The sequence below is a fragment of the Carcharodon carcharias genome, chromosome 10, assembly GCF_017639515.1.
Source record: "Carcharodon carcharias isolate sCarCar2 chromosome 10, sCarCar2.pri, whole genome shotgun sequence".
In the NCBI taxonomy this organism is placed as follows: domain Eukaryota; kingdom Metazoa; phylum Chordata; class Chondrichthyes; order Lamniformes; family Lamnidae; genus Carcharodon; species Carcharodon carcharias.
In genome coordinates this window covers 35,374,102-35,396,375 of record NC_054476.1, presented here as the reverse complement: position 1 = coordinate 35,396,375, position 22,274 = coordinate 35,374,102, and the positions used below count along the sequence as shown (strand labels likewise).

Genomic DNA, 22,274 nt, shown 5'->3' with positions numbered 1-22,274 from the left:
TCAATAAAATAACGTTTATGCCTCAGCTGGAGTATTCTTTTCATTTCTGGGCACTGCACATTAGGAACGATGCCAAAGCCTCAGAGAAACTGTAGAGGGCATTTACTAGAAAGGTACCAGGGATGAGGTGCCTCAGTTATGTGTGGAGACTGAGGATGCTGGAAACCTTTTTTGCTCCAAGGAGAACATCAAGGAGATTTACTAGAAATGTTCAAAACTCTGAGGGGTTTTGATAGAGTAACTAAGGGGAAATTGCTTCCACTGGCTGGAGGGTTGGTAACCAGAGTGCACAAAGTTAAGGTGGTGGACAGAGGGACCAGAGGAGGAGATGGAGAAAAATAACATTTAGGCAACGAGTTGTTTTGAGTTAAAATACACTGTTTAAAAGCTGGTGGAAGCAGATTCAATAGGGAATTGGATAAATACTTGAAAATGAATCTTTTTCAGTTTATGTGGCAAGTGCGTGGGGAGGCAGGGTGGGTGGTGGGAAGGGAGGAGTGGGACAAGTTGAGGCTGAAGTTTAGACATCCTTGTTCCAACAGATGGTCCAAAGGGCACACTGTCACCTTCCTTCCTTCACCAAAAAACCTTGACTTTAACACCTTCATTGAACCAACTCTCACTGTGACTGTTTCCTTTCATGTCACCCTGAAATTTTAATTAAACAGCCAAAAGCTGACCCAAAAAAAACATTTGTTATCTGCCAAGCAGTAATAACTTAGATGTTGGTACAACTGTTATTACGTGATTCAATTAGAATTACAGAGTGAAATTTTCTATTTTCTTTAGACCTTATGAATTTTGCACTGATGACCTTCACTTTTAAAATCACTAATGCAACTCCTGTCACGTTGCTCACAGTTGGAGTCAATAACTTGCGTTTCAGTTGTGTCAGCCCTAGCTAGGCTGATAGCAGTCTCATCTGAGGCACGAGGTCCTGAGGTCCAATCCCAGTCCAGAGATGAATGAGGTGCCTAGACTCAGTACTTGCAGTACTGAGAGAGTGCTGCACTGTTGAAAGTGCCATCTTTCAGATGAGGCATTAAACCGAGGCCCCATCTGCCTTCCCAATACATGGCACTATTTTGAAGGAAAGCAAGATAGTTCCCACCAGTTCCTGGTCAACATTTATTTGTCAACCAAAATCACTAAAAATCAGATAAGCTGATCATTATTACATTGCTGTGTGTAAATTAACTGTTGTTTCCTACATTTCAGTGACTACACTTCAAAAGTATTTAATTATCTGTAAAGTGTTTTGGGACATCCAGAGGTGGTGATAAGTGCTATATAAATGTAGGTCTATCTTTTTCCTTTCAGTAATCTCTATCCAGGTGTTTAGACTGACAGAACGTGATCCATCTTATTTTTATAAATTAAAACGTGCTCACTTCAGATCAAAAATAAACTTTTCCTTACTCGGTAGGTGTGAGTACTGCTCTCTTTAGCGAGGTCACTACCCAAAAGGCATTTCCACAGATGACCACGTAGTTTGATGGGAACGCCAGCTTCGAGGAAGCCATGCATCTGAAATAAGTTTTAATAAAAACAAACTCTGAACACTGTATAAAAGGATCAAATGTGGTGTCAGTTTAACAGTGAAGCACAATGTACAAGGCATTAATTATTTTGCAAGTAAACAGAGATGGGTTTCAAAAGGATGGAGTCGAACATGCCGAGGGATCAGGATGGGCCTTCCCCTGCCTCGTACAGAGTAGAGAAAAGCAAGATCCAGAGAGCTCTAGAATCTTGTTGCTCTCCATTTAAATATCAAAAGGAATCCCAGAGGTCTGGACTAATAAACTGCAGAATGGGTGTTCAAATCCCATCCTGAGCAGTTTGAGAATTTAAATTAAGGTTTTTTTAAACTTGGAAATAATAAGCTGGGATCAGTAAAGTGACCATGAATTATGACCCAGATCAGTGTAAAAACTCATTCACCAATGTCCTTTACAGAAGGAACCACCCTTACCTGGTCTGGGCCTATACGTGACTCCAGTTCACACCAAAGTGGTTTGACTCTTAATTGCCAAAATGGCCTAGCAAGTCATTCAGTTGCATCAAACCTTTATGAAATATTGAGACTGCACAAAGTCAAGAAATAGGCCCACCACCACCTTCTCAAAGGCCTTCTAGTTCACCTTCTACCATCCAATTAGTCCCATTATCCAACAACAGTGAAGTTGTTGACTAATGATAATAATCAATCCCTATCAACAGACCCAGACACGAGTTGAGGAAAACACCAGTGCAGGAGAGCTCTGGGAACCGTAGGTACAAATTCACCTGTTCTTCCCAAACTCGGTACACTCAATATATGTATTGTTTCACATTACTCAGACTGCCATCCCAAAATAACATTTTATGAAAGGAATCTATCTAATATGCATTAAGTAATCAACACTCCATCTTTCCCCATCTCCTCAGGGATCCCATTCCATAGATTAACCCACCATTCACCAAAATATTCTTTCCATGGATTAATTTTGAATTTATTCCCTTCAACACAAGCCATGCCCTTTGGTTCTGCTATTCTGGACAAGGTGAAACAGCTTGTCTTGCTTCATATTGAAGAGGCCTGTCTCAACCTTCTCTTTCGCACTGAGAAGGCACCCAATTTACGTAATTGCTCCTCATAATTCAACACCACAAGTCTCTTCCCCACCCTACCACCAACCCCCCAACTCATTCTGTTTTCCCACTTTTTGTATCAAATTTCTTGGATGCAATTCCCAAAACACACAGGATTAGTAAATATTTAGCATTAGCAATGCAGTGCTATTTTCTCTGTTCTCATGCTCACCGTGCCTCTACAGGTGTCACTTTATGACCAGCTGAGTGAGAGTGATCAGAGGAGGGCAGGACTCCATCCAATTTCCTCCTCCCTCTTGGGTGTTGGAAAGACATGGCCCATGCTTGACCCTTTCTTCCAGCCATGAAGTGAGATTACAAACTCTCAGTCTGGCAAATCATGGGTGTGAAGTCTATTACTTCCATATCACCATGTTCACAAATTGCTAAACCACCTGGAAATGATTCTCACCAAAAGGACCAATGAGCTAGCACTGGGGCTGTCCAGCCCCTTCAGCAAAATTTAAAAAAAACATTCTCTGAAGTCCCTGCTTGAAAGGAGAAAAATCACTAGTATGGTTCATCCCAAGCACATTTCTTCTTGACTTTTGTAATACTGACAATTACTTGTTACGGGATGCTCAGCCAAGTGGATCAGGCCTGACCTTCAGCCTCAAACTTCATTTTGGAGAAAAAGGAGGTCAGGAAGGAAAAAGGGCATCCCACATACGAACAACATGCCCACAACCAACATTTTTTAAAAACATTTTCAGAGGTCATCAATATTCCTGTTACCTTGTCCATGCACGATGCACCAGCCTCATTCCAGTTGCTAAGCATGTCCTGCCATGATTCCAACTTAGAAGCACTGACACTTGGATAACTGTGAAGCGAGATACAAAAGGTTAATGCAGACAGAGCGCACGTGCGCCAGGTGCCCGGCTGACAGACAGAGAGCGAGAGAAGAGAATATGTAATGAACTTGGGGTTCCCAGCTGGTTTCTTGTAAGAAACAGTAAACTTTATTTCCAGGGCTTCTGATGAAGCTACATGTTTGCCCTGAGACAAAGGTGAAAAAGCTCCACAGCTCTGGTTATCAGCGCTTATGGCTGATTCATTTGTGCAGTCACATGATCCCCATTACGTATGAAAAGCTTAACTTTCAGTTTTACCCTTATGTAGTAATTGTAAGTTGAGTAAAGGGATTCATGGGGATGGATTGAGAGAAGGGAGAGAGGAGAAAAATGAGATCGTAGACACTGAGACACAGACAGAAAAGAACAGGCAGAGATAGTCAGACAGAGAGTGAGGAAAATGGGTGGGGAGGAAGAGAAGAAAGTGTCAGATTTATGAACTAGGAGCAGAAGTAGGCCAATAATTCCTTTGAGCCTGCTCAATCATATTATAACATCATGGTTGATCTGATTGCGGCCTCAACTCCATATTCTCACTTACTCCCAGTAACCTTTGACTCCTTTGTTAGTCAAGAATCCATTTATCTCTGCCTTAAAAAGTATTCAATGACACTGCCTCCACTGTTCTCTGGGAGAGTGAGTTCCAAACACTTCTGACCCACAGAGAAAAAGCTTCTCCTTCTCTGTTTTAAATTGGAGATGCCTTATTTTTAAACTGTTCCCACTCATTCTCGTCTCTCCCACAAGAGAAATACCCTTTTAGCATCAACTCCATCAATTCCACTCCTTTAGGATCGTATATGTTTCAATAAGATCACTCCTCATTCTCCTGAACACCAATGGATAACAGCCCAGCCTGTCCAACTTTACTCATAATATAACCCCCTAACCCAGGTGTCAGTCAAGTGAACTTCCTCTGAACTGCTTCTAACACATTTGTATCCTTTCTTAAATAAGGAGAGGAAAACTGTACACAGTACTGCAGATGTGGTCTCACCAATGCCTTCTACAATTTTTGCAAAACATCTCAACTTTTAAATTCCATTCTCCTTGCAATAAACAACAACATTCCATTTACCTTCCTAATCACTCACTTTATCTGCATACTGTTACAACCAGGATGGGAGTGCATAAATTATCAAGTTCCATGACGCCACAGGCCATACCATTAATTTAAACATTTAATTTTCTCACCAAAATGGCCAATTGTGCTTTTATACCCCTAGTACTCAGAATAAAAGAGACTTTGATCAGGCTTCTTTCAAAAACTCAGGATGATTAATTTATTTTAAAACAAAATTTCTTTTAACAAGTTGCAAGTACTAGCTAACACACAATTGTAATCAGAAGGTATAACTATTTCTTCCTAGGGAATTCCCCTAGCACACACTCAAGCAAAAGGACAAACAGGTAGAGTCTCTCTGTAGAGATGAGCATTATAAAATAAAGGATAAAGTTTGCAGGATCTCGACGCTGTAGGCCTGTAGTTCTCTCATGTGAAGATGGGCTATTGGTCCTGATAGATGCCTGGAAGTTCTCACCACTGGTCTCAGCTTTGCAGGTCGAAATGCAGACTGGTTACACTGAGATGAGGGTTCTCTGGCTATAGGTTGAAAGCTACACACAATTTTGGGCAATGTAGAGAGAGGGAGCTAGTCAAAGTTGCCTTCCTTCCTCAGCTTGGTCAAGAAAACTGCCTTCAAAGCAATCAGGTTCACAACTTCAGTTTTTTCCCTCTCTCCCTTTTCATCTCCCAGTTTAATTAAAGAGCTTTGCAGTTCAACACAAACAACTCATTCTCAAGTACCATACAGGTCAGGTGATTTCTTGGAAGGGGCCAGCTTGTTGACAGTTCCAAGGTGAACTTACGACCTTCTTTTAAAAAAAATCCCAGGTTAGCAACCATATGTCCAGATCATGCCAAATTCTTCCATTTTATTAAAAGAAAACTTCAGTCTTGAGAGATAGGATTCCAACTTGCCTCCACCCTTAAAAGACAAAACACCATTTCCAAATGTGTTTCATCGCAATGTATGCAGAAAAGAGATATCAAACACACTCACTCAGCCATTCACTGCTTATACAGAATCTATTCAGTTTTCTGACTTTTTTGCTTTCCAATTATAAAAATTTTACATTCTTGATAATGGATCAGCAGTTATATTAATCTATTCCAGCAATATGAACAATATACAAGTTATAAGATCTATCGGAACAGTCTGTCATTATGAGTCTTAAATTTTTCCAAAGGGTTATGGTCAGTATATACTAATGTTTCTTTACAACCACGTTAGATATATACCTCATAATGCTTAAGAGCCAACAATAATCCCAGGGTTTCCTTTTCTACCATGGAGCATCTCTTTTGATGCTGATTTAATTTTTTTTTAGAAAAGTACCCCACTGGCTTCTCTATGCCCGATTCACCATCTTGCAACAAGACTGCACCCACCTCCAAGTCACTAGCATCGATTTCCAGCTTCAAGGGTTTAATGAAATTCAGGGCAGCTAATACTGGTTCATTACGTAGAATCACCTTCAGCTTCTCAAAAGCTCTCTGACACTCTCTTGACCATACCACCTTTGCTTTCTTTGCAATAAATCTGTTTGTGGAGCTGCTAATGTGCTGAAGTTTGGCACAAATTTCCGATAGAAATCGCACATCCCTAAAAGTCTCATGATTTCCCGTTTAGTTTTAGGGACAGGGAATTCTATCAAAGCCTGTAACTTTGCTGTTCTTAGCAAGACTTGTCGCTGCCCTATGATATGCCCAAATAAAAGTTACTCTCGCTTTAGTGAACTCACTTTTGGCAAGCTTTATTACTAGATCTGCCACCTGTAATTGTTTAAATAAGAGTTCCAGGTGTTTCAAATAGTCTTTCCATGTGTTATTATAAAACAATACATCATCTAAGTAAACCACAGAGTTAGGAACATTAGTGATCACCTGATTCATTAGTTTTTGCAAGTGCCTGGAGCATTTTTTAGTCCAAATGGCATTACTCAACATTGGTATAGCCCATTTGGCGTGTCAAAAGTTGGTACCTCCTTAGCTCACAATGTTAAAGGTACTTGTTTGTATCCTTTAAACAAACCTATCTTAGTAAGGAAGGTGGCACTGCCAACCCTGTCAATACAATCTTCTAGACAAGGGGTTGGGTAACAATCTGTTTTTATTACCATATTAACTTTTCTATCGCCTATGCAGAATCTGGTTGATCCATCAGATAACTCCAACTGCTATGACTAGATTCAATTAGGTGATTTCCTAACATATATTGAACTTCTGCTTGTTTCTCTGGACTTAACTGATAAGGATGTTGCTTTATAGGAGAAAATTCCCCTACATCCACATCATCTGTGGCTAAAGTTATAGACCTTGGTTCATACCTACAGGTCACTTTAAATTCTGTAAATAACCTCACTAGGTCCTCTCGTTGTCCTATTTCTAAGTATGAAAATATGCTATCTAACTGTCCTGATGTTTCAGTGTTAGACCAAAGGACGAAGGAGCAGAAGTAGGCCATTCGGCCCATTGAATCTGCTCCGCCACTCAGTGAGATCATGGCTGATCTGCTAATCCTCAACTCCACTTTCCTGCCCCTTCCCTATAACCCCTGATTCCCTTACTAATTAAAAATCTGTCTATCTCAGCCTTGAATATACTTAACGATCCAGCCTCTATAGCCCCCTGTGGTAAAGAATTCCACAGATTAACCATAGAGAAGAAATTCCTCCTCATCTCTGTCTTAAACGAGTGACCTCCTTACTCAGGTTATGCCCTCTGGTCCTCGACTCTTCCACAAGAGGAAAACAACCTATCAGCATCTACCTTGTCAAGCCCCCTAAGAATCTTATATGTTTCAATAAGGTCGCCTCTCATTCTTCTAAACTCCAATGAATACAGGCCCAGGCTATTCAACCTCTCCTCTAAGAAAATCCCTCCATACCCAGAATCAACCTAGTGAACCTTCTCTAGACTGCCTCCAAGGCCAGTACATCTTTCCTAGACAAGGGGACCAAAACAGTTCACAATATTCTAGGTGTGGTCTAAATAGTGCCTTATATAGTTTAGCAAGATTTCCTTATTTTTATACTCCATTCCGGTTGAAATAAAGGCCAATATTCCATTTGCCTTTCCTATTTATTGCTGAACTTGCATGCTAGCTTTTTGAGATTCATGCACAAGGGCCCCCAAATCCCTCTGTGCTGCAGCTTTCTGCAGTCTTTCTCTATTTAAGTAATATTCAGCTCCTCTATTCTTCCTGCCAAAGTGCATAACCTCACATTTTCCCACATTATATTCATCTGCCAAGTTTTTGCCCACTTACTTAACCTGCAGATCCTGTGTCGCCCTCACCACTTGCCTTCCCAACTATTTTGTGTCATCTGCAAACTTTAATCCCTGTGGCACTCCACTGGTTGCAGGTTGCCATCCTGAAAATGCCCATCCCAACTCTCTGTCTTCTATTAGTTAGCCAATCCTCTATCCATGCTAATATACTACCCCAACACCCTGGGCTCTTACTTTATCAAGTAGCCTTATGTGCGGTACCTTATCGATCGCCTTTTGGAAATCCAAATGTATTACATCTACTTGTTCCCCTTTATCTTTCCCCTTTTTCTATACTGCTAGTTACCTCCTCAAAGAATTCTAATAAATTTGTCAGGCATGATTTCCCCTTCATGAAGCCATGCTGACTCTGCTTGATTATATTATGCATTTCTAAATACTCTGCTATTACATCCTTTATAATAGACTCCAACATTCTCCCAATGATGGATGTTAAGCTTACTGGCCTATAGTTACCCATTTTTGCCTCCCTCCCTCCCTTATTGAATAAGGGTGTTACATTGGCAGTTTTCCAATCCTCTGGGACTTTTCCAGAATCTAAGAATTCTTGGAAGATTACTACCAGTGCATCCACTATCTCTGCAGCTACTTCCTTTAATATCCTAAGATGCAACCATCAGGTCCAGGTGACTTATCAGCTTTTACCCCCATTACTTTCTTTAGTACTTTTTCTCTAGTGATACTTATTGTTTTTCTTTCTGACCCCCATTTGCCCCTTGATTATTTAGTATTTTTGGTATGCTACTAGTGCCTTCTATCGTGAAGACTGAGGCAAAGTATTTATTCAACTCCTCTGCCATTTCCTGGTTCACCATTATTTCCCCAGCCTCGTTCTCTTAGGGGCCTATATTGACTTTGGCCTCTCTTCCTTTTTATGTACTTAAAGCTCTTGCTGTCCATTTTTATATTACTTGCTAGTTTACCCTCAAAGTTTATTTTCTCCCTCTATTATTTTTTTGGTCATCTTCTGTTAGTTTTTAAAACTTTCCTAAACCTCTGGCTTACCATTAATCTTTACCACATTGTATGCTTTTTCTTTCAATCTGATACTGTCCTTAACTTCCTTGGTTAACCATTGTTGGTTTATCCCCTTCCTACATTCCTTCTTCCTCACTGGGATATATCTTTGTTGTAAGTCATGAGCTATTTTCTTAAACGTCTGCCATTGTTCATTAACTGTCTTTTCTGCTAAACTCCTTTCCCAGTCCATTCCAGCCAACTCTGCCCTCATTCCTTTGTAATTACCCTTATTTAAGTTTAGCACCGCTGTTTCCCACCCAAGTTTCTCACTCTCAAACTGAATGCTAAATTCCACCATCTTATGGTCACTGTTTCCTAGAGGATCTTTTACTCAGATCATTTATTAAACCTGCCTCATTACCAGGTCCAAAATAGCCTGATCCCTGGTTGGATCCACAACATATTGTTCTAGGAAATGGTCCTAAATATACTATGAATTCTTGCTCGTGGCTACCTCTGCCAATTTGATTTTCCCATTCTACATGAAGATTAAAGTCACCCATGATTAATATACATTCTTACATGCCCTCATTATCTACCGATTAATTCTTAGTCCTACAGCATAGCTACTGTTAGGGGACCTAAAGACTATTCCCACCAATGTCTTCTTCCCCTTGTTATTTCTTACCTCCACCCGTATGGATTCCATATCTTCCAATCCAAGATCATTTCTTGCTTTTGTACTTATTCCATCTCGTACTAACAAAGCAGCCCCACCACCCTTTCCTTCCTGCCTGTCCTTTCAAAAAGTCACATGCCCCAGAATATTTCGTTCCCAGTCTTTGATCTCCATGTAACCATGTCTCCATAATGGCTATAAGATTGTACCCATTAACCTCTTTTTGTGCCGTTAATTCATTTATTCTGTTCTGAATACTATGTGCATTTAAGTAAAGAGCCAATAATTTTGCCTTTCTAATTTTTTTTTCCCCTCTTTGACCCTATTTGCTGCTGTTTTTTAATGTTTGTGCACTCTGTCTCTTCTTGTCACACTCTGGGTATCATTGCCTAAATAGCTACCCTGCAATGCTGCTATATCCTTTTGCCACTTTTCAGGGTCCTGTGAGCAGTTCCTGGGACACAGACAAAATCTAACAGAGGAATCGTCCTTCTCTCCTAAAAATTTTTCTTTGATTAATTTTAGAGGACCTCTTATTTCATGTCTGTAAATTAATTCAAAAGGGCCTAAACCAGTAGATTCATTTGGTGAATCTCGGGTAGCAAATAAAAGAAATTCTAGTTCTTTGCCCCAATCATGGGGATAGTCATGACAAAATGCTCTAATCATTGTTTTGAGAATTTGATGGTACCTCCCTAAGGCTCCCTGTGTTTGTGGATGATATGCTGTGGACTTTACCTGTATTATGCCCAAACCACCATTATGTTCTGAAAAATTCTAGACATAAAATTGGAACCTTGATCCGACTGAATCTCTACCGGTAATCCATAGAGTAAACAAATTGGGTTAACTTCTCTACCACTATTTTAGCCATAATGGTCCTTAAAGGGATGGCCTCTGGAAATCGAGTTGTCATATCCATAATAGTAAGGATATACTGGTGTCCTGCTTTTGTTAACAGTCCCACACAGTCCACTAACACCCTACTGAATGGTTCCTCAAAAACTGGGATAGGAATTAAGGGTGCCGGTTTGATTGCATGTAGTGGTTTTCCTACCATCTGGCACATTTTACAAAACTGCACCACTTCCTTGTGAAGACCTGGCCTGTGAAACTGCCAGCTTACCTACGCTTGAGTTTTCCATATCCCTACATGTCCTGCCATAGGAATTTCATGTGCTATCTGTAAAATCTCTTTACGATATTTGGGAGGTACCACTACCTGACGACCAAGCGTCCATTCCTCATCTGCAGGTCTGTGACAAGGTCTCCACTTCCTCATTAGAATTCCATTTCTAATATAACAACATTCTGGAACTGCCTTAGCTTCAGCTTGGGCTGATTGTGCTACCTTACTTAATTCTGGATCAGCTTGTTGAGCCTCAACTGGAGAAGACTTGTTAAACATCACTTTTGGATCATCTTAGTCTGTAAAGAAAGTTTCAGCCGGCCAAGTATCTGTCTATGGTATCACTTTGACGATGGACTTTGCTTAGCCATTGCTCGGGTCATCACACATGAAGGAAAAAATCCTGGAACCTTTCCTGTAACTGCTCCTCCTCTTTAACCTCACTTGGGCTTTCTGTAACTATGGGAGAAGCTACTGCCTTCGTTCCAGATAAATCATTTCCCAGGAGTAAATCATCTCCATCTACGGGTAACTGCCGAACAACCCCTACCGTCACTGCCCCAGACAATAAGTCACACTCCAATTGCACCCAGTACAAAGGTATGGGTATATACTCCCCACCAATACCATTGACTAAAACTTTGGCTTTTAATACACTGTCTGGTGGAAAAGTTATGTCTTTCCCCACCAAAAGTGTTTGAATGGCTCCTGTATTTCTGAGTATGATTATAGGTTTAGCTATCTCATTTGAGGGATAAGGGGTTACTTTTCCCCCTCGACAAAAATTCTTTATAACTCATGTATCTCATTCACCTCTCCTGAACTCACAACAGCGCCCACACTCGGCTTCACAGCTGCAGTTAATTTGATCTGCTGTACTTTTGGTCAGGGCTCCTTTTCCTGAATCACGCTTACGTACCCCAATAAGTCTCACGGATTTCCCGTGCAACTTCCAGCAATCAGCACGAACATGTCCCACCTTGTTAGGCTTTCGAATATCACTTCCACCCTCAACACCTTTCTTTCTGTCCTGAGGAGTTTCCCAGCTGTCCCTTCTTTTCCCTGGCTACTTGCCTTCCTTTCACTTTTCCACCTTCCATCCTTCTCAGGTTTATGGGGATAGTGGAAAAAGGGTTTAGATTTATGTACAAGCTCATAATCATCAGCCAGCACCACTCCCTGTCTAGCTGTTTTAACCCTCTAGTCTTCAACATAGGTTCTGACTACTGGAGGAAGAGAATGTTTAAATTCTTCCAAGAGAATTATTTCTCTAAGAGCTTCATACGTTGTCTCTATTTTTAATGTCTGTATCCAACCGTCAAATTTACTCAACTTTACCCTCTCAAACTCAATATAGTTCTGTCCAGGCTGTTTCCTCACATTCTGAAATTTCTGCCTGTATGCCTCAAGAGCTAACTCCTATGCACTAAAAAGAGTAAGATAAAAGCAAAATACTGCAGATGCTGGAAATCAAACAAAAACAGAAAACTCTGGAAAAACTCAGCAGATCTGGCAGCATCTGTGGAGAGAGAAACAGAGTTAATGTTTTGAGTCCGTATGACCCTTCTTCAGAGGTGAAGAGAAGTGGAAATGTGATTAAATTTATACTGTTTAAGGGGAGTGGGGCAGGTGGAGCTGGATAGAAGGCCAGTGATAGGTGGAGACAAAGGAGAGGTTGACAAAGATGTTATGAACCAAAGGGAGTGTTAATGGTAGTGGCTAGTGCTAAAAAAGGTGCCTATAGTGGCATAAAGGTAAGAAAGCAGAATGTGATAACAGCATAACAAGGGTAGCATTGTGTGAAAGAACAACATGGACAAATAACAGGTGGCCCTGTAGGAGATGAGGTGGGGGGGAGAGGGCAGTGGTAGGGATAGAAAAAGGGATAAAAACACGGATAAATGAATAAAAATAAAAAGTGGATAAAAAATAAAAATGAATGTAGTAAAAAGGGGTATAGACAAAGGGGCTGAATGTGGAAGAGCTCCCAATGTGGTCTCTACATCAGGGAGACCAAACACAGACTGGGTGATTGCTTTGCGGAACATCTCCAGTCTGTCTGCAAGCATGACACAGGCCTCCCTGTCGCTTGCCATTTCAACACACCACCCTGCTCTCATGCCCACATGTCCATCCTTGGCCTGCTGCAATGTTCCAGTGAAGCCCAACGCAAACTGGAGGAACAGCACTCCATCTTCCAATTAAGCACATTACAGCCTTCTGGACTTAACATGGAGTTCAACATCTTCAGACCTTGAACTCTCTCCTCCATCCTCATTTTCTGTTTTTGTTGCACTAAAAATAGCCTTTTTTACTGCATCATAATCCACAGAAACCTCTGCTGAAAGTGAAGCATAAACCTCTACCAACCTAGACTATAAAAGCAATGCCCAGGTTTCATTTGGTCACTTCATTTGCTTAGCCATCTTCTCAAACAAAATAAAGAATGCTTCTATATCCCTTTCCTCAAACTTCAGAAGAGCCTGCACAAATTTAAACATCTCCTCATTGGGCTTTGGGTTGAAGGTTTTATCATCATCAGAACCTTCCACAGCGTCTGAGACCTCTTTTTTAAGGTCCAGCCTTTTAAGCCAGTATTCCCTTTCTCGTTCCTTCGCCTCTCTAGCTTTATCCTTCTCCCTTGCCTGAAATTCCAGTTCCAGCTTCCTAAATGTTCTCTCTCTTTCTTTTGCCTCCAATTCAAGTTTCAATTCCTTTTCATGTTCAAGTTGCATCATTTGCAGCTGGGTCTTAGCTAACTCAATTGACTCACCCCCTGGAGGATATGGTCTCTCTGGTATCACTTCCAGTTTCAAATGCTGCGCTATTGCCTAACTATGTCTGCTTTCCTCACCCCTTTGGGTAATTCTAACTCCAGCTTATCCTCCAATTCCACTAGCTTACTCTTGGTTAATTTCTGTAAACCAGTTGGGGTTACATTTTCCATGTGTAATAAAATCTTAGCAACTTCCAACGCTATTTTAGTTTACCAATGTATAAGAAACCTGGTCTCCATCCTTTCATCCTTTACCAATTATTATTGTGTCCAATCACCCACTGTCTGTGTTTCAATTCTTGCAAGAGTCCCCAATTTATGTTACAACCGAGGAGTGCACAAATTATCAAGCCCCACTACTCCGCAGGCCATACCATTAATTTAAATACTTAATTTTCTCACCAAAATGGCCAATTGTGTACCTATACCTCTGTACCCAGAAGAAATAAGACTCTGACCACACTTCTTTCAAAAACTCAGAATGATTAATTTATTTTAAAACAAGTACTGGCTAACACAATTGTAATCGGAAAGTATAACTATCTCTTCCTAGAGAATTTCCCCAGCGTGCAAACGTGTGTGTGCACACACACACAGACAAACAAAGGACAAACAGATAGAGTCTTTCTGCAGAGATGGGCTTTGGAAGATGGGTGTTATAAAATAAAGGATAAAGTCCGCAGGGTCTTGACACTGTCGACCTGGAGTTCTCTTATGTGAAGAAGAGCTGCTAGTCCTGGTAGATGGCTGGAAGTTCTCTCTACTGGTTTCAGCTTTGCAAGTCCAAATGCAGACTGGTTATACTCAGATGAGGGGTGTCTGGCTACAGGTTGATAGCCACAAACAATTTTAAGTAAGGTAGAGAGAGGGAGCTAGTCAAAGTAGCCTTCCTTCCTCAGCTTGGTCAAGAAAACTGCCTTCAAAACAATTAGGTTAACAACTTCAGTTTTTTCCCTCCCTCCTACGTGATTGCCTTTTCATCTCCCGGCTTAATGAATTAAAGAGCTTTGCAGTTCAACACAAAAACTTCCTCCTGAAGTACCATATAGGTCAGGTGATTTCTTGGAAGAAGCCAGCAGTTGACAGTTCCAAGGTGAACTTATGACTTCCTTTTTTAAAAAAATCCCAGGTTAGCATCCACATATCCAGATCATGCCAAATTCTTCCATTTTGTAAAAGAAAACTTCAGTGTTGAGAGATAGGATTCTAACATGTACCAGGACACCCACATCCCTCTGTACCTCAGACTCTGCAATCTCTCTCCATTTAAATAAGATGCTGCTTTTCTATTCTTCCTGCCAAAGTGGGCAAGTTCACATGTTCCCACATTATATTTCATCTGCCAAATTTTTGCCTACTTACTTAACCTATCTATATCCCTCTGAAGATGCCTTATATCTTCTTCACAACTTACTTTCCTATCTATCTTTGTGTCATCAGCAAATTTAGCAACCACACATTTGTCCCTTCATCCAAGCCATCGATATAAATTGTAAATAGTTGAGACCCCACCACTGATCCCTGTGGCACTCCACTCGTCACATCTTGCCAACCTATGCCTACTCTCTTTTTTTGTTAGCTAACCAATCCTCTATTCATGCTAATATGTTATCCCCTACACCATGAACTCTTATTTTGCAGAGTAAACTTTGAAATGGCACCTTGTCAAATGCCTTCTGGAAATCAAGTGCAGCGCATCCACAGGTTTCCCTTTATCCACACTGCTTGTTATTTCCTCAAAGAACTGCAATAAATTAGTCAAACGTTTTCCCTTTCACAAAACCATGTTAAGTCTGCTTATTTGCACTGAGATTTTCTAAATGCCCGACAATAGCCTTCTTAATAATTGATTCCAGCACTTTCCCTCTGACAGATGGTAAGCTTACTGGCCTGCAGTTTCCTGCTTTCTGCCTCCTTCCTTTCTTGACTAGGAGGGACCCATTCACTATTTTCCAATCTGATAGGACATTTCCAGAATCTAGGGAATTTTGGAAAATTCAAACCAATGCATCTTCTATCTCAGCAGCCATTTCTTTTAAGACTCTTGGATGAAGTCTATCAGGTCCTGGGGACTTGTCAGCCTTCAGTTCTAATAATTTTCTCAGCCCCTTCCTTGGTGATTACAATTGTTTTAAGTTCCTCACTCTCTTTCACCTCTTGATTCACATTTATTTCTAGGTTGTTATCTGTATCCTCTACAGTGAGTACAGACACAATACCTGTTCAATTCAAATGCCATTTCCTTATTTCCATTATTCATTCCCCAAACGCTTTCTCTAGAGGACCAATGCTCACTTTACTTACTGTTTTCCTTTTGAAATGCCTGTAGAAGTGCTTACTATCTGTTTTTATATTTCTAGCTAGTTGTCTCTCATATTTTAATTTCCCCCATTAATCTTTTAGTCATGCTTTGCTGTTCTTTATATTCTGTCCAATCTTCTGACCTATCACTCATCTTTGTAGAGTTATATTCCTTTTCTTTCAATTTGATACAATCTTTAACTTCCTTAGTCAGCCACAGATGGTGCATCTTCCCCGAAGCCTTTCTTTCTCACTAGAATGTATCTTTTGAGTGTTCTGAAATATCTCCTCAAACGTGTGCCACTGCATTTCTCCTGATCTATCCCTTAAGCTAATTTCCCAGTTCACTTTAGCCAGCTCTGTCCTCATGGCACGTTAACAGGTCTTAAAGTGAGGTGATGGCATAGTGGTATTGTCACTAGATCAGCATTCCAGAGACCCAAGGCAATGCTCTGGGGACCCTGGTTCAAATCCCACCATGGCATAAGGTGAAATTTGAATTCAATAAAAATCCAGAATTGAAAGTCTGATGATGACCGCAAAACAATTGCCGATTGTCATAAAAACTCATCTGGTTCACTAATGCCTTTTAGGGAAGGAAATCTGCTGTCCTTACCTGGACTGGCCTACATGTAACTCCAGACCCAAGGTCTTAAATGCCCCCCGAACAAGAGCAATAAAGTCTGGTTATCCCTAAAATGTGCTGCTTGAAGAAACTGTCCCGAAAATACAATGAACTCATCGTGCAGGCTACCTTTGCCAATCAGATTTGTCCAATTTATGTGTAGATTGAAATCACCCATGACTATCACTGTACCTTTCTCACAAGCTCACATTATTTCTTCCTGTATACCCCACTTCTTTTTCTTTCTACTATTTCTCATCCCAACCCAAACTGATTCTACATCTTGATCACCAGAATTAAGGTCATCTGTCTCTGCGTACCAAAGACATCCTTAATTAACAAAACTACCCCTCCACCTTTTCCTAGCTTCCTGTCCTTCCTAAATGTCATGTACCGTAGAATATTCAGGTCCCAGTCTTTGTCACCTTGCAGCCATGTCTCTCTATTGGCTATCAGGTCATACATATTTATTTCTACTTGTGCTGTCAATTCATCTGTTTTATTATGAACACTACATGCATTCATATACAGAGCCTTTAGTTTTGTCTTTTTACTATTTTTGTAACCTCTAGTCTTATCTGCCAGTGCACTCTTAAATTTGTACACTGTCTCCTCCTACCATGCTCTGATCATCATTTCCCTTATTGCTACCTTGCTCTCTTTCCCTTGTCTTTACTACATTTTGCAAACTTGATCTATCACCCCCACTAATTAGTTTAAAGTCCTCCATACTTCCCTAGTTATACAATTCGCCAGAACATTGGTCCCAGCACGGTTCAGGTGAAGACATTCCCGGTACTGGTGCCAATGCCCCATGAATCAAAACCTATTTCTCCCAAATCAATCTTTGAGCCACATATTTAATTCTCTAATCTTATTTACCTAGTCAAGAAAGAAAGAGAGAGAGAGAGAGAGAGAGTGAGAGCGAGAGAGGGATTTCCATTTATACAGTGCCCTTCACAACTTCAAGACATCCCAAAGTAAATTACAGCCAATGAAGCACTTTGAAGTATGGTCACTGTTGTAATGCAAGGCAGCCAATTTACAGACATAAAACACTCACAAAGTGCAATAGGAGAAATGACCAGATAATCTGTTGGTTGATGACATCAGAGAGAACTCCTCTGCTCTTCTCCAAAATAGCATCATGTGATCCACCCAAGGGAGAATGGACAGGGCCTTAGTTTCAACTGAAACACTTCTAACTGTGCAACGCTCCCTCAGCACTGACATTGGGAATGTCAACCTGGGTAATGGGCTCAAGTCTCTGCAGTGGGCCCTTCTGTCGACTGTGAGATTATCATTAAACCATGGCTAACAGATAGCAGGTAAAATTAGTTCCTGATGTAGTGTAGAAACAGGTGGTAACAAATTGGCAGCCTGCTTTACACTTCTATCCTCACAATTTCCTTTTGCATTGACAAAATAAAAGGTCTGGCAAGGTGTAAAAAGCCAGTGCATTTAGCATTACGGACAAGGAACAAGTTCACCCCCATTTGGTTTACATTAGCCACAGAGACATTGTACAGAACAAACACCATTCTTGATTTTAGCTCAAGGTGATTGTGAAATAATCCCTCCAGTCACTAAATCCAGAGGGATTTAAAGAAGGAATTTAGAATAAAATCAATGCTTTCCCCTGAGTACTTGCACTGTATTCTGTTCATTTTACTCAGGCTTTTGCACTCAGGCATATGATAATGAGATACGTAAAAGTTTGAGAATTTGTCAATGGTAATTCTGCTGTTTTATAAAATTTTATGCCACATCTAAGAACACAAACAGGAGGCCTTCAAACCTGTTCCACAATTTACCGAGAACACCGCTGATCTGTAAGCCAACTCTATAAACCTGCCTTTTCCCCATACCCCTTAATAGCTTTGGTTAACAAAAATCTATCAATCTCAGTTTTTAAATCAAGAATCACAATTTATCAAGAATCAATTGTCATTTGCTGAAGAGAACTCCAAAATTCTACCATCCTTTGCATGAAGAAGTGTTTCCTAATCTCCCTCCTGAAAGGCCTAGTTCTAATTTTTAGACTATTTCCCCAGTCCTAGGCACTCCAACCAGCAGAAATAGTTTCTCTCTCGAGTTGGGGCCCATCTTCCACTGAAGTTAAAATTACTGATGGACAAATTTAGGGCTAAGACTAGAAAGCTTAGTGTTAAAACTAAAATGCTTAGGGTCAGGGTAAAACAGTTTAAATTTCTCACCAAATATAAAACGTGTAGTCTAAATCTAGCGACACTGAAATGAGGGAATTCCCTTGCCAGGCAGAGTGAGCTCAGATTCAAGTTGCATCTAACAATAACTGCAAGCCAGTAAGAAGTTTGGCAATGCAGAAACGTGACCATAATTTGTATGACCCCCCCCCCCCTCCCCCTCCCTCACCAGAACGCTCCTTCCAGAAAGGGAAGTAACATATTGAAATCACTTTCAACAGTTGCAACACCACTCGATAAACTAGCACTTCGCCTCAGCCTCCCTTGCCTTTTCGCGGTTGAGATTAGCAAATCGTACGGTTGCTCACTGGAACACTTTGAATGAAACTGTCGAATACACTGTACAATAGTGACAGTTGCGAACTGAGCAGCTGACTATACCAGCCACTGGTCCAATCCTTAAACAACAATAAAACCTCCAGGGCATTCAGCTGCCAATGTGATTCTCGGTAGAAATCAAGCGGACTCCAGCCTTCCTGCGACAGGTGCACCTGTCCATTCCCTCTTCCATAATCAATATTATTTCAGAACTGCAGAATTGATTCAAACGTTGCTGCAGTTTCCTGTAATTTTGATCGTACAAGTGGATTGGAGCTGGGCTTTTTATTGAGCTTTGGGCTGGGTCATTAAGTGGATGGTTTTCAGGAAGGAGCTGGTGACTTGCCTGTACTCATGACTGCGATGTTCCTGCTTCCACTTGTCGCACTGCTTCCGAAATACCGCGAAGCCAAACTGGTCGAAGCCCAGCACACAAGACTTTTCGATCGGGCAGCTGCTCATGTTTTGTCGGGAGCTGGGTTATTAATTTCCTACCCCTCCAAGCAGGAGTGACAACTCCTCTCCGAGCCGCTTCTTCCAGTCAAATAAAAAGCACTTTCGAATCTAGCGCCGCACTCCGAGCCACGCCCCACCTTCACCGGATTGGACAAGAATGTGCGACAGACAGCTGCTGTCCGACCAATAACAGCTTCTGCCGCTGTCGACCGGCGATTAGCCGAGACTTCTACCCAATCAGAGTGCGGCTTGGCCTTTGTCACTCTGATTAAAAGAAGTGCGGTAATTCTTTTCAAAACATTGTTTCCAACACTTTTTCTTTTGTTTTCCAAATGCTTTTTTTTCCCTTGTCAAACGTTTGTCAATGTTCTTGCAGCAGTTTGTCGTCATGGAGCTAGTCTACTGGAAGCAGCTCGTGGGGAGTAGAAAAGCACTCTTTACGTGGTACATACACAAGACATCTCCAAATCTTCGGTAAGGTTATGTAGCATTTTATAGGTGGAGATGTTATAAATATATTTTAATCTCATATTTATCAAATGGTGCAAGACATTTCCACTGTAGTGACATCACAATTATAATATAACATCAGCAGCGGCTTTCTTTAACTTTAAGCTTTGAAATGGATATATTTATTTAGATTCACTTTATATAATAATATTTTCTGCTTATAATTTCGACAGTGATTAATGAAATATATCTTGCTTTGCAATGACATATGATATGATTACAATCTTGAGGATGCTTGTAATTGGGATTGGACTGCTTGTGATTTATCTGGTAAGCATCTGGACAGATATCTTCTCTATCATTAGTGGCTAAACATTTAATAACTTTGTAATTTTTTTTAAATTGTTCTTGGAATGTGGCAAATTCTGCAATTATTGCCCATCCCAGTTGCCCTTTGAGAAGAAGTGGTGGGCCGCCTTCTTGAATTGCTGTAGTCCATTTAATGAAGGTGCTCCCACAATGCTGTTTCGTAGGAAGTCCCAGGTTGCTCACCCAGTGACAAGGCAAGAATGGTTGATAATGTCATTGTTGGGATTGGGTATAACTCGAAGGCAAAAGTGGCCCCACAACATTGCTGCTGTTCTTCCCAATGGTAGAAGCTGCAGGGAGGGAGGTGCTATCAAAGTAATCCCACTAACTTGTTGCAGTACATTATGTAGTTTGTGCACACAGCCACAGGAGGACATCTTGTTTGCATCAACTCCTCACCCATCTTTCCTGTATCCTAGCAACTATTTCACTTTCAAGTATGTATCCATTGATTTTTATTATGTTTTACTCCATCCCTTGTCTTTCATCTTCCCAGTAAGGTAGACAGTGTGTTCCTGGCAGCTGCCAGTCTGTAACCAGCTTCTGGGAGATTCACATGTTTGACCCAGCGTGAACTCCCCTTCAATTTATTATCCCTTTCCCAGATTACCCTTAACGCTTCTCTAAATGGAATAGATTGGGAATGCAACTCACAGGCATTAACTCATGTCACTGCACCTAATAGCAAAAATTGAGGGGAAGAATTGCAAGAGTCTAACTCATTGCCAACATTTGTGAAGTCTTCTATTACTAAACCATTGGCATGTTCAACTATTATCTCAAAGATTCACCTCTCTCAGCTGCCAGTTTATTGATGATGTACAAATCACTGGAATGAGATAAAACAGCTAAGCTCTTGTTATGCTTTACTATGGGGTCGCTTTGCTCGCAAATCGGTTGCACGTTTATCTGTTGGCAGGTGAATTGATTACAATATACTGCAGACGCAGAGACCAATATGAAATGAAGCACATACTATTTATTTACACAAACAACAGAGCACTAACATGCTGTGTGCTTCTCCAACCAGACCCTACTCTAGATTAACCTTAACATGGTAGTTCACACTACAGCTATTGGGTCTTAGTCATGTGGTCCATCTGCTCACATTCTCTTAAAGGTGTATTACACCTCAGTTAACCACATCCCCCTCCCTTTACTTGAAAGTACAATATATTAACTATTTACAAATTCAGTCTCTCAGGAGACTTTTTCAAACATGTCGACCGCCATAGTTCTACGACTTCCGATGGTTTATCTGGGGCCTCCCTCTCAGGAGTTATCTGTCCACTAGGCTCCCCTGTAGGAACCTGTAAGTTTGCCTCTTTCAGTCTTTCAGGCTCAACGGGTTCTACAGGTACTTCCAAAGCAAGAGGAGTTCCTTCTACCTGTGGTGTAGACTCCAACAAAAATGTTTTCACACTCTTTTGGGCCCCATCGCATGCACTCCTGCTGCCCCTCCCCTCCTAGTTCAACAATATGAAAAGCAACTGTCAGACAAGTTCTGAGGATTAGGATAAAAACAAAAAAACTGCGGATGCTGGAAATCCAAAACAAAAACAGAATTACCTGGAAAAACTCAGCAGGTCTGGCAGCATCGGCGGAGAAGAAAAGAGTTGACGTTTCGAGTCCTCATGACCCTTCGACAGAAGGGTTCTGTCGAAGGGTCATGAGGACTCGAAACGTCAACTCTTTTCTTCTCCGCCGATGCTGCCAGACCTGCTGAGTTTTTCCAGGTAATTCTGCTTTTGCTGAGGATTAGGATGTTGGGCAAGACTAAAAGCGACATGAAATGATCAGCTTTCTGTTGTGTAAAAAAAAAAAGTTCAAGGCCTTGTTAGTAATTTAGTTTTTTCTTGCTACATGTCTTCTTTTGATGGGTTTTCTTCTTGGCAGTGCTGACTTTCATCTCGGCTTCCTCTTCAATTTTCCTATAGGCCAGACTAGGCTCAGGTATGAGCTCAACTTGAGTGAATTTGGTGGTTGAGTCTTCCAGCATTTCCTCATCTGTCAACTGCTTTCAAAACTCAGGGGTCTCTATTTTTAAGGCTTCCACGAAACTAGTTCTTCAGTTCTTTCATTTTTTATATTTGTTAATTGTTAGCATTGTTGTGTTTTCTCAGCTAATTGATTCTTCATCTCAGCCA

At 40.9% G+C, this 22,274-nt stretch overlaps 1 protein-coding gene across 3 annotated transcripts in view; it reads right to left on the bottom strand.

Annotated features, from left to right (window-relative positions):
* Positions 1-19,395, bottom strand: part of si:ch211-266k8.4 (TBC1 domain family member whacked) — a 144,226-nt gene extending 124,831 nt beyond the window's left edge. Inside the window, exons 1-3 of one of the 3 annotated variants that reach the window (XR_005944258.1) lie at positions 19,199-19,389; positions 3,367-3,454; positions 1,420-1,527 (exon numbers count right to left, since the gene is read on the bottom strand). Coding sequence is in view for 2 of the 3 variants with exons in the window: in XM_041197990.1 (XP_041053924.1) it covers positions 1,420-1,527; positions 3,367-3,454; positions 19,199-19,314 (312 nt within the window). In the remaining variant the exon portion in view is untranslated. Of the gene's footprint in view, positions 1-1,419; positions 1,528-3,366; positions 3,455-18,525; positions 18,616-19,198 lie in introns of those variants that run through there. The other 2 variants (XM_041197990.1, XM_041197991.1) reach the window with 2 other exon arrangements.
* Between the last annotated feature and the right edge of the window lie 2,879 nt (positions 19,396-22,274).